The sequence below is a fragment of the Lepisosteus platostomus genome, chromosome 13 (genome assembly GCF_059453375.1).
Source record: "Lepisosteus platostomus isolate fLepPlt1 chromosome 13, fLepPlt1.hap1, whole genome shotgun sequence".
In the NCBI taxonomy this organism is placed as follows: domain Eukaryota; kingdom Metazoa; phylum Chordata; class Actinopteri; order Semionotiformes; family Lepisosteidae; genus Lepisosteus; species Lepisosteus platostomus.
Genome location: NC_142623.1, coordinates 18,431,014 through 18,444,557, shown reverse-complemented (window position 1 = coordinate 18,444,557; position 13,544 = coordinate 18,431,014). Strand labels below are relative to the sequence as shown.

At 39.6% G+C, this 13,544-nt stretch overlaps 1 protein-coding gene across 1 annotated transcript; it reads left to right on the top strand.

Annotated features, from left to right (window-relative positions):
• Window positions 1-3,333: 3,333 nt before the first annotated feature.
• On the top strand, window positions 3,334-8,610 carry LOC148650159 (E3 ubiquitin-protein ligase TRIM7-like). Its single transcript, XM_088603696.1, has one exon. The coding sequence runs from the start codon at window positions 3,521-3,523 to the stop codon at window positions 5,159-5,161; it is 1,641 nt and encodes a 546-aa protein (XP_088459822.1). The 5' UTR covers window positions 3,334-3,520; the 3' UTR covers window positions 5,162-8,610.
• Window positions 8,611-13,544: the final 4,934 nt, after the last annotated feature.

Sequence of the window (13,544 nt, the reverse complement as noted above, 5' to 3'; positions counted from 1 at the left end):
GTGTAAGAAATCAAAACCACCACTAGACTGTAGTGAAGTCTGATGTACAGTAAATATTTGCATCACAATGTTCTTTAAAGCCTTTGTTAACCCGCAAGGTAAAGCATGGTCAGCATTACTTATGTCATATTTTTCTTTTTCCACGTAAACCTCTTCGCTCTTGCATGTTTCCATGTTGTAAAGGGGAAAGTGTGAATTATTTACAGTTATCCAGAATGTCTTTTCAAACACCACAAAGTCTTGTACACTTGTAGTGGTGCAAGAAGTAACAGTGCAATTCAGTAAAAGCCTGAAGAACATAATTTTAATAAATTTTACTGGCTTTTAACCCTGGGTATACAGAATATATATGTATTTATAACATATTAATATAATTATAATTATATTATAAAATATGACTAAGAAAATCTAAAAATAGAATCAAAAATATATCCAGGTGGCACTGATCTGATAAAACAGCAAATAATAAGAGGAAGACTAAGATAAAAAAAATATGTATTAACAATAACATAAATTAAACAACACACAAAGCAACATACTACATACAAAATGCTACTTACAGAACAAGGAGTCTCTGGCCTACTCAGACCTGTGGACTCTAGAGATGACAATATTTTTACATTTGATAGGTGTTTGTATCACTCTCAGTCTCAGCTTTCTATGGTTTGCTTCTTGAAATTTGTGTGATCATTAAAGACACAGTATCTTTAAACATGGCTTTGCTCTGCTTGACAATGTACGCAGAATTGACTTGCTTTTCCATTTTCTTTTCATTAAAATTTTAATTCTCACATTTCAATAAATAATGGTCAAAACAATGAAAATGTGTAGAATTTCAGAATTTAAAATTCAGATCTATAATTCATGCAATAACAATTTACAGTGTTGTTTTTGTATCGAGTGACTTTTTTCTATATAGTATGATCCATAGCTAAATCTGAAAAACCATTTATTTTGAAGGAGACATTCTTATTGCTTTTATACTGTACTGTAGGTCTGTATGGGAGAGTTGATTTACATGCCTCTGGGTCCATTAAATGATCATTAAATTCATTGAGCATATTTATTTTTATCAGCATTATCAAAATGATTGACTCTAATCCAAACCCCAAAAGCTTATTTTTCTCTCAATCCTAATCCTTCAGAATAGTTCCCCCTATAAAAGGATTTTGACTCTATTGGAGGTATAAACAAAACATGCAATACAGAAAAGAAAAGTAGTTAATTATCCCATTAAGGCAGATTAAGTGCTGTTTAGTGTTGATCAAAAATGACAAAAACCCATGCCCTGTATATTGGTAGTGTGAGCACAGCACAGTGCAAAGGATTGGGTATTCAAAATTTCTGCATTTACTTCAAATACAACAATTTTAGATGCAGGGAAAGCATAACACTATGTAGACTAGATGTGCCAAAAGGATTTCTTTCATTTCTAACAATTTTTGCATATTTTATATACAGTATTATGAAACCAAAGTGTCACGCCCGACATCCCTCCCTAGAGGGCGCTCCACTGCTCCCATTATTGTTCGTGTGATTAAGCTCTCCAGGTGTACCCTTTTAGTGTTATTATTTAAAGACCAGCTCCTCCTGTCCTCGGGGCTCATCATTAGGGTAAGATGTCGCGAGGCCCGCCTAGCACCAGGAAACCCTACGTCCATCTCCTGAGGGCATAGGCCTCATCCCCGACACCTCCCGCTTCCTGAGCCCTGATTTCTAGTTGATGGACTCTCGGACTGTGCTTTGACCTGCCCTTGGACCCGTTTGGATTTGGATGCCGTTTTGTCTTCCCCGTACACTGTCTCACGGACTGTCACTATTATTTTGTGCACTATTAAACCCCTGTGTGTTCCCTTTTACCACGCCTCCTGTTTTCTCCAGCTCTTACCGCATCGCATAGGGTCTTCTACAAGATCTGACATGGATTCCAGTCCGTGTTCGTGACACAAAGGTTGGAAGGAGCTGATCTTCTTCAAGTGGACACTACAAGGTCCTGCTAAAAAATGAAGTGAAATCTAAAAAAATAAAATCTAGCCCTTCAGAAAGTCTTCACAGGAAATAATCCACAGTTCCTGAAAATGGTTCTTGCTCTCTTCCTCTGCTACCAAGACATCATGAGTGCAGATGGGTGAACATTCCAATTGAGCAAACCCATCCTGAGCTGCTCGTTCATCAAATATACTAGCCTGTTCAGGACTGTTTCAAGTTGTGCTGAATATATTACACCACAATAACTAAGTAATTAGAAAGTCAAATAAATGTTTTTGGTAGGGGAACAACTTTTCATGTTACTGTAAGTCAACTGATGTGTAATGAGCTCAGTGGTTGTGTCCCTCTAGTTCTTTCTGTGGGTTTGTTTTGCTAAAACCCTGTTCAGAGGCAACTTCCTCTTTGCTGCCTCACATCATTACCCCACAGCCCTTTCAACAGCAGCTCTGCGTTCACAGTTTAACCACAGAGCTTTTGTAACCCCCAGAAGAGCATGCTATAGAAGTCATCAAGATCAAGCAGCTTATCGTTTTCACTACTAAATACATTTTAGTGAAATAGCCCAAACTGAATACAAAGTAACTAAGTATGTGTCAAAGTCAGCCATGCAGTACAATAGAGATATTTAGAACTCACTGGCAAATAAAAATGAAGATTTCAGAGCCAGCTTCCAGTGTTTCATAAATGCTGTGGTTCTAGTAAATATCCGAGCTCCAATCAGCTCGACCTAATGATGTGCTTTAAACAGAGCTTGCCAGAAGATCGTATGAATTCCAGAAATCTTACAAATAAGAGGAGACCATTTGGCCCATCTTGCCTAATTACTACAAGTGATCCAAGGTTCTCATCCACTATGTCTTTAAAGATCTGATGGGATTAGTTTAGAGAAATGGACAGCTTGTTCCAGACACCCATCACCCTTTGTGTAAAGACATAACTAGAAAGAAGGCTAGCATGGATGTGTCCTGCAACATACAAAGAATGATTTACAATCTACAATGGCCCTGAATAATTAGAAGGAAAAGCACTAGATATTTTCAAATGAAATATTGCAAAGGGGAAATGGAAACGAATGCAGCAAATGTTTATAGTTAAGTCTTTTGAGACTGAGATTTGAGTAGTTTACCAAAGAAAACAGACTGAAATCTAACTATGATACTAAAATAGTGTAGCTCAGATGTGCTCAGATGTTTGCCTGAGAGAAAAATGAGAAGTATCACACATATCTTCAAACTAATGCCAAATTAGGCAAAAATATAAAGCTCCACTCTTCTGGTATTGCTACACTCTTGCCTCATGTTATTTTAAAAACAGTTTTGAGAATCCACTTCTGTGCTGTGAAACCCCTATGGGCACAACTCTAGAGACTGATTATCTGCTCACAGACTAAATTACAATCCTCTCTGCCAAAAAATTGAACATAGAAAGAAAGGGCATCTTGAGTAGAACCGGAGTGTTTATCTAATATTAAGATACTTTCTCATTTAGTTCTTCTCTTGTGCTTTTATTTCCTGAGGAAACGTGGTGCAAAATGACAATGATTTCATCCTTTGTGTCCGCAGCTGCTGACCTGGAAGCTGAGCTAAATTGTTCAATCTGTTTGAACATTTACAGAGACCCAGTGCTGCTGTGCTGTGGGCACAACTTCTGCAGGAAGTGCCTGGACAGAGCTTGGGAGAGCCAGGAGCCAGGAAAAGGGTACTCCTGCCCCGAGTGCCGGGCAGTGTACAAGCAGTGCCCCATTCCACAGCGCAACATCAAGCTTGCCAACATCATAGACCGCTTTCGGGCTACTCAGGACCTACCTGCTCTTTCAGAGCCTAGAGGGTCTCCACCTGACCGAGGAAGTCATGCAGAAGTCAGCATTCAAGATGTACTGGAGAAGGAGCCTCCATTTGGCTGCTGCCTGGAACATGGGAAACCCTGGGAGTATTTCTGCCGCCAGCATGGAAAATGCTTGTGCAATGTATGCTGGGAAGGTCACAAGAGCCACACCCTGCAAACTCTGGATAAGGCGGTAGCTGAAAAGAAGGCTGTTTTGATGGGGGAAATAGAGAGGCTGCAACAGGCGTGGGAGCAGCTGCAGGAAACAGTTAGGTGGCTGCAGGAAGCCAGGATGCAGTTGAAAGCAGACCGCAATAGGCTGAAGGAGCAAGTTTTGGGAATATTTGAGGAGATCAGAGCCATGATCGAGGCAGAGGAACGTAGTGTTCTTGACTCTATCGAGGCTGAGGAGCGTCTACAAGAATCCCGTCTGGACACGCACATCAGAGAAACAGAAGAGAAGTGGACAGCAGCCGAGGAGGTGCTCAGGGAAGCAAAAGAGCTTGAAAAAGAAAGTACAGCACCATGGGAATTTCTCAAGTCCTTCCAGAAAATACTGGGCCAGCTGCTGAAGGCTGATGTCCATGTCCAGACATGCACCCTGCAAAAACGAGAGTTAGACAGAGCCTCAGTCAGCCAGATCGGAAAAGAAGGACAAAACTGTGCCAGAACCCTGGGGAAAATCATTCGTGGGAAACTGGGCCAGGATAAGGAAGTGCTGCTCAAGCTGGATTCTCCTTCTCCCACCAGAAGCTGGCTTAAAAGGGTCGACAGCAAGGCCAAAGCTTCTGGATTTCAGAAGGCCAAGCTGACGTTGGACCCCAACACTGCTCACTGCAATGTGAGCTTGTGCGGGGATTTCTTATCTGCAAAATGGGAGGAGCAAAGACTGGCGTATCCTTCCCACCCAGAGCGGTTCCGACTGCACCCGCAAGTCCTCTGCGCCCAGGGATTCTCCACTGGGCAGCACTACTGGGAGGTGGAGCTGGAGGGCACCAGGAAGTGGGAGGTGGGTGCCACATGCAAGGGTCCTGGCCAGTCCTGGGTGGATTCCTGCATTGCCTGGGCACTGCGCTGGGACAGCAAGCACCTGCTAGCATTCGAGGGCTCATCCCGTTACTCCAGCCTCGAGTTGAGCGCCGTGCGCAAGCCGCCCCATACGGTGAGGGTGTGCCTGGACTGTGAAAGAGGAGCTCTCTCTTTCCACACAGTGGAGGGAGAGACTCAAGTCAAATCTGGAGGTTCTTCCGGCGCTAAGGGGACCTTACTCTACACCTTCCGGATCAAACCCAGTGGTCCAGTCTATCCTGGATTCTATCTGGAGCAATCCAGTGTGACAATTTTATAGACAACTACCCAGCAATAACACAGCATAATATTCATTGAACATGAGCAAGTGGAAAAGACCACCCCAGAATGACATAAATCTATGTTTACAGTAGATAGATTTCTGATAGTCTGGTCTGTGAGTGCATTGGTGGGACTGGGAGATATAAAGAACGTATTTTGAGGAAAAAAGGGTCCTGGCACCCTTAATATTGCTAAGTCAGTTAGAAATCCCTGCATTTTTGGATGCAATGTCAACACTGTTGAAAATTAAATTAAATTTACAGTATGTGTACAGTACAGACATGACTTCAAAGAAAAGTATGCAACAGGCTACAAACATCTACGTGCGCCTTACAATTCAGCTTGGAGTCTCATCTCTTGTCTCGCAGCACTTTACCATAATTGATACATCTGATTTTCATAACAAAACCAACTCTTAAAGTTTAAATAAAGAGTGTACAGTTTTGCATTTTTTTTACTTTCCAGTAAAAATATTTATAGGAAATAAACTAGAATTATTCAATGTACTATTCATGTTTTTTCCAGTATTCACATTTTAAAGTTAAGTATCTGTAATACTCCGCTTTGTGACTTTTTTTTTAAATGGTGTACAAACATTGGTCAATGCCAGAACAACATGAAATTGCAACTGTTTTCTTCAACCAGCACTTTTAAAGATTTTATGTTGTCACATACTATAGGATGCTAGTTATTTTCATGCTGAATCACTTGCATACATTATATTGTAAAATATAATTCAACAGTGAATTAGCCTACCTGCTGTTTTGTTTACCTGCACAGTTAGGTTTGATGATGATTGATTAATTAATTGTCAATCAGTTAAAAAATAATTAAATAATCCTAGGGTTTTTGCAAACCAAAACAGTTTTTTGTCTAAATATTTAATATTCTTTACAGTACATCATGGAATGCATGATATGAGATCTAAATGTGATTTTATTAAGCATAACACTTTATGCTGGATGTAGGAGATACTGTACTATAAAAAGTAATTCTCAACATAGGTCTATTATACATAGTGCAAATTATTTCTGCTTTCTTGAAATAATTTCAATCAAAGATAAACTTCATATTGGAATGTACTGTATGCATTTTAAGGTATGCATTTAACAGAAATGTAGCCTCTGCCCTTTGAAGCATGTCAGTTTATTAACTTTGATTGAATTGCATTTCCATTCATAAATAAAAGACACTGAGATCTTTAGTGCACAACTCTAGTTTACAGGACAAAACACTTCCAATTTATTTTTTTTAATTAAAAACCATTAATACTTAGAAGAACATTAATACATAGTCTGTCAGGGTAATAATTAACTCAGTGGAAGGAATGGAATTTTGAATTTGCATTCCTGGATGAGATAGATCATAGTGTAGTTTAAACTAAAGGAAAAGTAGTTTTATATCCGACATGTCTATTCAAGTGTTGTTACTGCTATCAGGAGTTATGTCACAGAAGCTGTGCACTCAGTGATGAGGTGTGATAGAGAAAAAACATCTAAGGTAGAATTGTGCTGGGTCTTCCACTGTTCAAATAGATGATGTTTGTTTTCATGCTTTATACAATGTTCACATAGCCATTTGATTAATGAGAGATAGCCAAGCAGATATGTGAGAAAAACAAGAATTAGGAGGATAACAATACGCTAGAGAATCAGAAATGCATAAAAGACTGAGGACAGGGCAGAGACATGGCAGAAAAGTAGAATGATAGAGAGAGATGTCATTGTCATTATCATTGTCTAGAGGGATGTCTAAAGCATGATCACAGGGAGTACCACACAAGATTCCTCTAATTCAACCCTGTGGATCATCTCACTGCAGTAGCTTCAGCAGAGAAGTGTGGGCTCATTATTATGTCCTTAGTTTGTTTGTTTTTAATTCATTAGTATGTCCACTAATTTAAATCCAACAATACATCAGTACAGAAATGTAAAAATTAAATTAAAAGCTCAATTTTGAATTTGCTTCATTTTCCATGGGTGATTACAGCAAATTATACATATAATCATCAATCTGTATGAACATTAATCTGTAAATTACATTTTAAATGCTTCATATATTGAAAATGAAGTTTGAATAATCAAATATTTTTTTCTTTGCTTGAAACTTTCAGTACAATCTGTGAATTTTATATTGCATATTCTTCTTTACATATAATATATTCTTATCGTACCTTGCACATAATATATTATTGCTCATTAAATGAAAACATTAAAAACAAAAAGGCCCAGACAAAATGCTTTTCTAACAGATTAATGTTAAATAAAAATACTAACCTACTAACGTTTGTTCTGTGAACCCCAATTTAGTGTTACTATTATGTGCTTCAATTACATTGTACTGTATATCTATTTTACCAGATACCAGAACTATTGAGAAGCAGAGAATTGGGTGACATTTATTCACTCTTGAAGTGGGGTATGGGCTCTTCAGGCAGTGGGTCTAGGCTGTCATCAAATTTGATGTGGCTAGAGAACATTACCTTTTATTTCCCAAAGCCAATCACATATTGCCAAACGCATATTCTTTTTCTGGGGTTCAAGGTGAAAGACATGGTCTTCATCTTCTGTTGTTGCTTCTTCCCAGTTTTCTTTCTCTGAATGAAATAGAGGCTTTGAGTTCTACTTTCCAGTTCTGTTCTGGACAACATTTCTTTTACATACCCTATCTTCTTGGTAATCTTCTTGTTCCAGGATATCGGTGTGACAGAATAATTGGATATGGTCTTAATGTTCTCGCAGCAGCAAAACGCCTCTACATGGACAACTGCTAACCCAACTGGCAGGGTGACTACTGTATATAAGTATTTACTTATTTAAGGATTACCACTCAAATCACTGTATCCACAGTACTGAACCCCCCATTCAACAACTTGTTTGAGGACATTGAATTCAGTAGTTGAGCCCCAATAATAGAGGCCTTTAGGAATCCTTATGGGGAAGGAGCCAGTAGAAGAGGAGGTATCTTCTGTCAGATTGTAAGTTTTGTAGTAACTATGGTTGTTTTCATCTTTCTGTTCAAAGATGATGTGATAGTACCCACCGAAAAACAGGTACTGTACCTGTAGTGATCTCCACCTTGACAGTTCGGATGAAGTGGGAATACTTGCGCTTTGCTATCAGTGCTCAGGTCACACACCTGTCGATACGAGCTTCCCTTGATGATGTAGAAGTACCCACTTGCATCAGCCAGGTAGTGGTCACAACCCATGCACGAAGGATGCAGTTTGCGCACAGTCTGGTTGCTTTCTGTGTTAAGGTTGCTTGTCTCCACATAGACTTCCGAATCAGAGTGAATGATATAGAATTTATTGCTGCTTCGACAAATATCTACACCAGGAGCCTTGTTGAAAGACATTTAATTGCTGAAGACATTTCATTGCCAGCAACTACTGCTGCACGCTGTATTGCTGTGCATTTGATAAATAAACTTTGATTTGATTTGATTTGTTCTTAAGAAGAATTTTGACCATTGCCTTTTTTGAGGCACTCTCTTGTAAAGAAGGACCACTCTATTGATTAATTTCACGTGTTACTTTCCTTTAACTTTAGGGAACTTCACACTTACTGTAAGATCTGGTATAGAGTTAGGAAAAACGTTTTACTTTATTGACGAAACCATCATGTTCTTAGGAAGTATCGGGGTCTGCAAATAAACTTAAGATGAAACCCTCTTATTATTTGTGAAGTCTAATGTCTTATAGTTAAGAATTCCAGAAATGAAGTCTTAATACTGAATATGATAATGAAATATGATATATTAACAATCATATTTATTTGCAACAAGAAAACTATATCAAATTTTACATTTAAAAACTAAACATCTCATTTTTTGTACACTATTAATTCCAAAATGGTTTATGTTACTTATTTTCTAGATCCTACTGCTTGTGATTATACTTAATATACTGTAGTTCTAATATAAATGTATTATATTTTATATTATTTTGTTTATAATTCCCAGATTAAAACCATCTGAAACCATCATAAACCAACCATACTATCTGTTACTGGGGTATTTGTGTTCATTTCTTTCTCACAAGCCAACATCTCTGAATAATGGGGCATTTGTTATTGCCTGTGGCTCCACAAAGGTCAGTAGAACTATAAACCTCTCTCAAGGAGAGATAAGAGTTGCACAGACGTGGCCATAAAACCATTTAGCCATACAAACATACCTTAAAATCATCCATATATACACTATGTACTGCAAACACCATGTTATACCTGTAGTGTGCTCTCTGAAGGCACCAGTTCTGTAGGGTTTGGGCATTTACTGGGACAATTATTAATTGTAGCAGTAAATCGCAAAATGATTATTTTGATGGCCTTAGAATCCAACCATGCGATATAACTCAAACAACGCACACACACAGGTACTAATACACAAGGATACATTGATTAGTACATAGAATATGCACATAAACCTAACAGATCTTATCGAGAGGGTTATCAGAATACAAAAGGTATATATTCAGTCAGTTACAAATGAGTTACATATATCAAGAGGACATACGTTCAGTATATCATTCATTTAGACCGTTTCGTAAATGCACTTGGTTATAACTTCTACATTAGATACTCAAAACAAGTACGTAACTCTTAGGAATTAAATTGATATCAACTGGTTGGGATAACAATTGAATTCCCGAGCAGTAATGCAGTGAAGTTGAATACTCATCCAATCTCTGGGGATTCAGATCTCCTGCGGGCACAAAGAAACAGTTTCAGGCTGTTGCTGTCCAATCTGCGCTCTCTGGCTCGGTGCCAGGCTGTGCTGTGCGGCTTGCGACGGTGCGCTGCTGATGCTCACTGACCGGCTAGTTAGTGTTGGCTTTAACTAGCAAAGTTTGCGCACAGGAGAAAAGATGACTGTGGGTCCCAGCAAGTCAGGAAGAGGACCGGTTTGTTCCTGATGAAGCGCTAGTTCTGAATAGTGATTCAGCTGTCCACATTTCCAACCTGTTCATGAGGCTTGCTGCTGATGCTAACCTCGGGTGGATCCTCTGGTTACTCTCTGGCAACCTCCGCTCTAGACTCTTAGAACAAAGGAAAGTTCTGGCACTCGGACACACTGGCCGTTCCGTGGTTGTCCGGGCTGAGTCTCAGGATGGTCAGGAGGCGCACTGCAAGAATGTCCTGCCCTTGGGAGCCTTCTGCTCCTGGGCCGTCTTGCCCTGGAATTCTCCTTTGAATTCCCTTTAGAAAAGTCCACAGAATTCTCCCAGGCCCTCTGTGTTGCCTGTTTTTACCTGGAGGAACTTCAGCTCGTTGATTGGCTGAAAGTTCCATGGGCATCAAAGTCCCACGTGGGTTACTCGGCCCTACCAGTCCCAGATTGGTTGATCAAGGTGAGATATGAGTCACTTACTCCTGACACTTAGGAATGCAGTCCAGATGTCCATCTGGCACTCCCTAGACAGATAGGCGCCAATGGATGACCATTGATCATGATAGCCAGGCTTAGCTAAGTGCATCCCCCTTCGGGAGCTGTCCCTTATCAAAAGAAAACATCTTTAAATCAGCCTGCTTGAATAGTTTCTCTGTGGCTGCACCACAGAGATGAACAGAGAGATGAGGCCTCATTTGGGAAAGCACAGCAACACTTAATTCTGTCTTATTAACAAGCATTGCCGCTTCATACCATTCTGTTGATATTAAATGATCAAATTACGTGGTTATACTCAAAGGAAACATAACCAAAAGCACTAAGCCTTAAGAAACAAGGGATATGTGTTTGGATGTCAAAACTGTAGATATCACGTGTTTGGTCTTAAATTAATGGGCTATTTATAATAAAACAGATGAAAGTCTGAATTCTGAATGCAACAAACATTACTAAAAGGATATAGATTTTAGAGAATAGATTATTCTGATCCAACCACTTTGGATGAAAATCTAAATTTAGAAAATCCAGTCACCCCTCTGGGAACAAGAGGTATAAACACCTCCTATTACTTGTATAGCAAATCAGAATTTTGACCCAATAAAACATTATATTTTATTCTTTATTGTTAAAAGACTTTGTGAAGTACTGGATATGATGGGTAAACTCAAAATATAATAAAATATAATATAAGGCATTATAATTACTTCAGCAAGAAATGGTCTATGCTTGTTTTGTATCAAAAGTGTACAAAACATGAGTAGTTCACAAATCTAAATATCAAACTTGTGTATTATACTCAGTTATGGGTTTTCACAAATACTGGATATTTCACCCTGTTTCTCCTGATGGAAGCAATAAAAATTCCAGAGGAGTGATCATCGATTTAAATTGTCCAGAACCCTGGTATACGAGACTTTGGAATGTCTTTGTTTAAGGGTTCTACATAGGGAAAGTCAAAAATTTCAATTTGGAAATTAGGCCCAAGAGGAAGTAAACTTTGTGAAGTTAGGAGGATGTGAAGACAGACCTAAGAAACCCAAGGAAGCCAGCACACCAAGGAGAAGTACTGTAGCAAGGTACTTTAGTGAACCAAGGAAGCAAAGTTGATACGCTGCTCCACTCTCTCCAGCCAGCAGCCCATCTACTTGTACTCCACGCCATGCAGTAGGAGCTCCTGAGCTGGGTCACAGCACTCTTTGCTGTTCCTCAGGCTGTGACCTACTGGGCTGCCAGTTCAACTGAGTTCCCTCCTCCCTCTCAACAGTTGTTGTGATTCTGGCAAATATGGGAATTCTGGGATTTGAATCCCAGAATATTTGTCACAGTGCAGTAGGAAGTGCACCTCTGTCTCCATTTCTCCCCACTGGCAATGGGAGCACAGCCTGTCATCTCCTGGCACCCAGGTCTGCCTGTGTTGCCCAGTTTCTATGACCAGGCTGTGGTCACTGAGTCTGTACTTTGTCAGGGTCTGTTTCTTTTTGCTGTTACTTATGTACTGTAGGTCAAATATTCGGATAGTGTGTATTGTCTATTTAGGCTTTTGTAGCATTCCAATTTATGTTGTGTTTGTGTGTGTCGGAGTGTGTGAGATATTGCTGTTTTATCTGTGCTGTGATGTGGTTGAGTCTGAGTTGTGGCGCTCTAGCAGTGCCATCCTGAGGCTGGCTGGTGTTGGTGTTGCTCAGGCCAGCGAGCTTCAGGACCAGCTGGCTCAGAGGGCTCGTCTCTTGGCTCAGCAGGGCCTTATTGTGGCAGGAGTTTTGGTTGCTGTTTTTTAAGTGTAGCCAATACTTTATTACTCTCTTCTGTATGTTTATTAATAATGGATATTGGCCTAATTTGGCCCTGCAAAAGGTGTTAGGTGTTTTTCTCTGCACATGGAGGATGTTTCTACAGATCTCTCTACAGATGTGCAGAGTTGCTATAGGGTGTTTGTCCCATTTAGTGTAATCCTTACCAGTAATAGCAATAATTGCTGCTCTAACAGTGCCATTATAAAGTATTTCTTCAACTACAACGAAGAGACACTAAAAACAAACACCAAGTGAATATCAGATAAATGCCACACCAGTGCTTTATGGGCTGGTCATAGGGGTGCGTGTTCACTGTCAAATTCAAAGGGTTTCTCTTTTGACAGATTGTTGCTAGAAAACTCTCTTTAGTATCCAGATCCCATGACAAAAAATGTTCCAGGTGCTTGGTCTTTGTTGCCCGCCTGGAACTTAGCTAAAGTCATATAGGATTTGGCGCTGCATGTGAATTTTGATGTAAGTGATAAGGGTGATCATGTTCGCTGTGGTAGGTGAAGACTGTGAAAAGCATATTTCACCTATCAGGTTGCCCATTTTAATAAGTGAATAATGTCCAGTGCACTCCTAGATCTGAGGTCGAAGGTAAACAAAGTGTAGCCCTTAGCTAACTCTTCACAATTCCCTAGAAGGGTTTTGTCCTTCAAGCATTTTCTGGCTTTTTCTACTAGGTGAAAATATTCATGGATGCAGTTTCTATTTGGGAAGTCTCGCTGTAGTGTCTTAATGTTCTCTGTCTGGAAAAATAGACCCTATGGCACCTGACAGCTCCTTTGATCCTTGAACAAAAGGAAGGAACAAGCACACAAATCTGAAAAAGCACAAGGTCAGTTACTGTATGTTCTGATTGTAGCGTTTGTTGTGCAATCGCATTCTATGGCTCTCCACAACCCTGAATCGGATGAAACAGCTAGTAAAAGGATTGATGGATTTCACCCTGTTTTCTGTTTGTCTCTGAACAAATACTGTTGGTGCATACAGGTTGAAGTCAGTAACGCACAGTTTCTTTAATTAAGCAACCCATTTATTCATCAATCAGTCTATAAATTAATTAATGTTTGGCAACATACAAAAAAGTTACACTGGATTATTTGAGAAAGTGTTTGGTATAGCTTGTTTATACAGCTGGACCAATGTAGGTAAACCACCTTAAAGAAACAACAGTCTGGGACACTGTGCAGCAAA

Coding starts and splice junctions, on each gene's coding strand:
- LOC148650159 (XM_088603696.1), top strand. CDS start 3,521: ATGACAATGATTTCATCCTTTGTGTCCGCAGCTGCTGACCTGGAAGCT.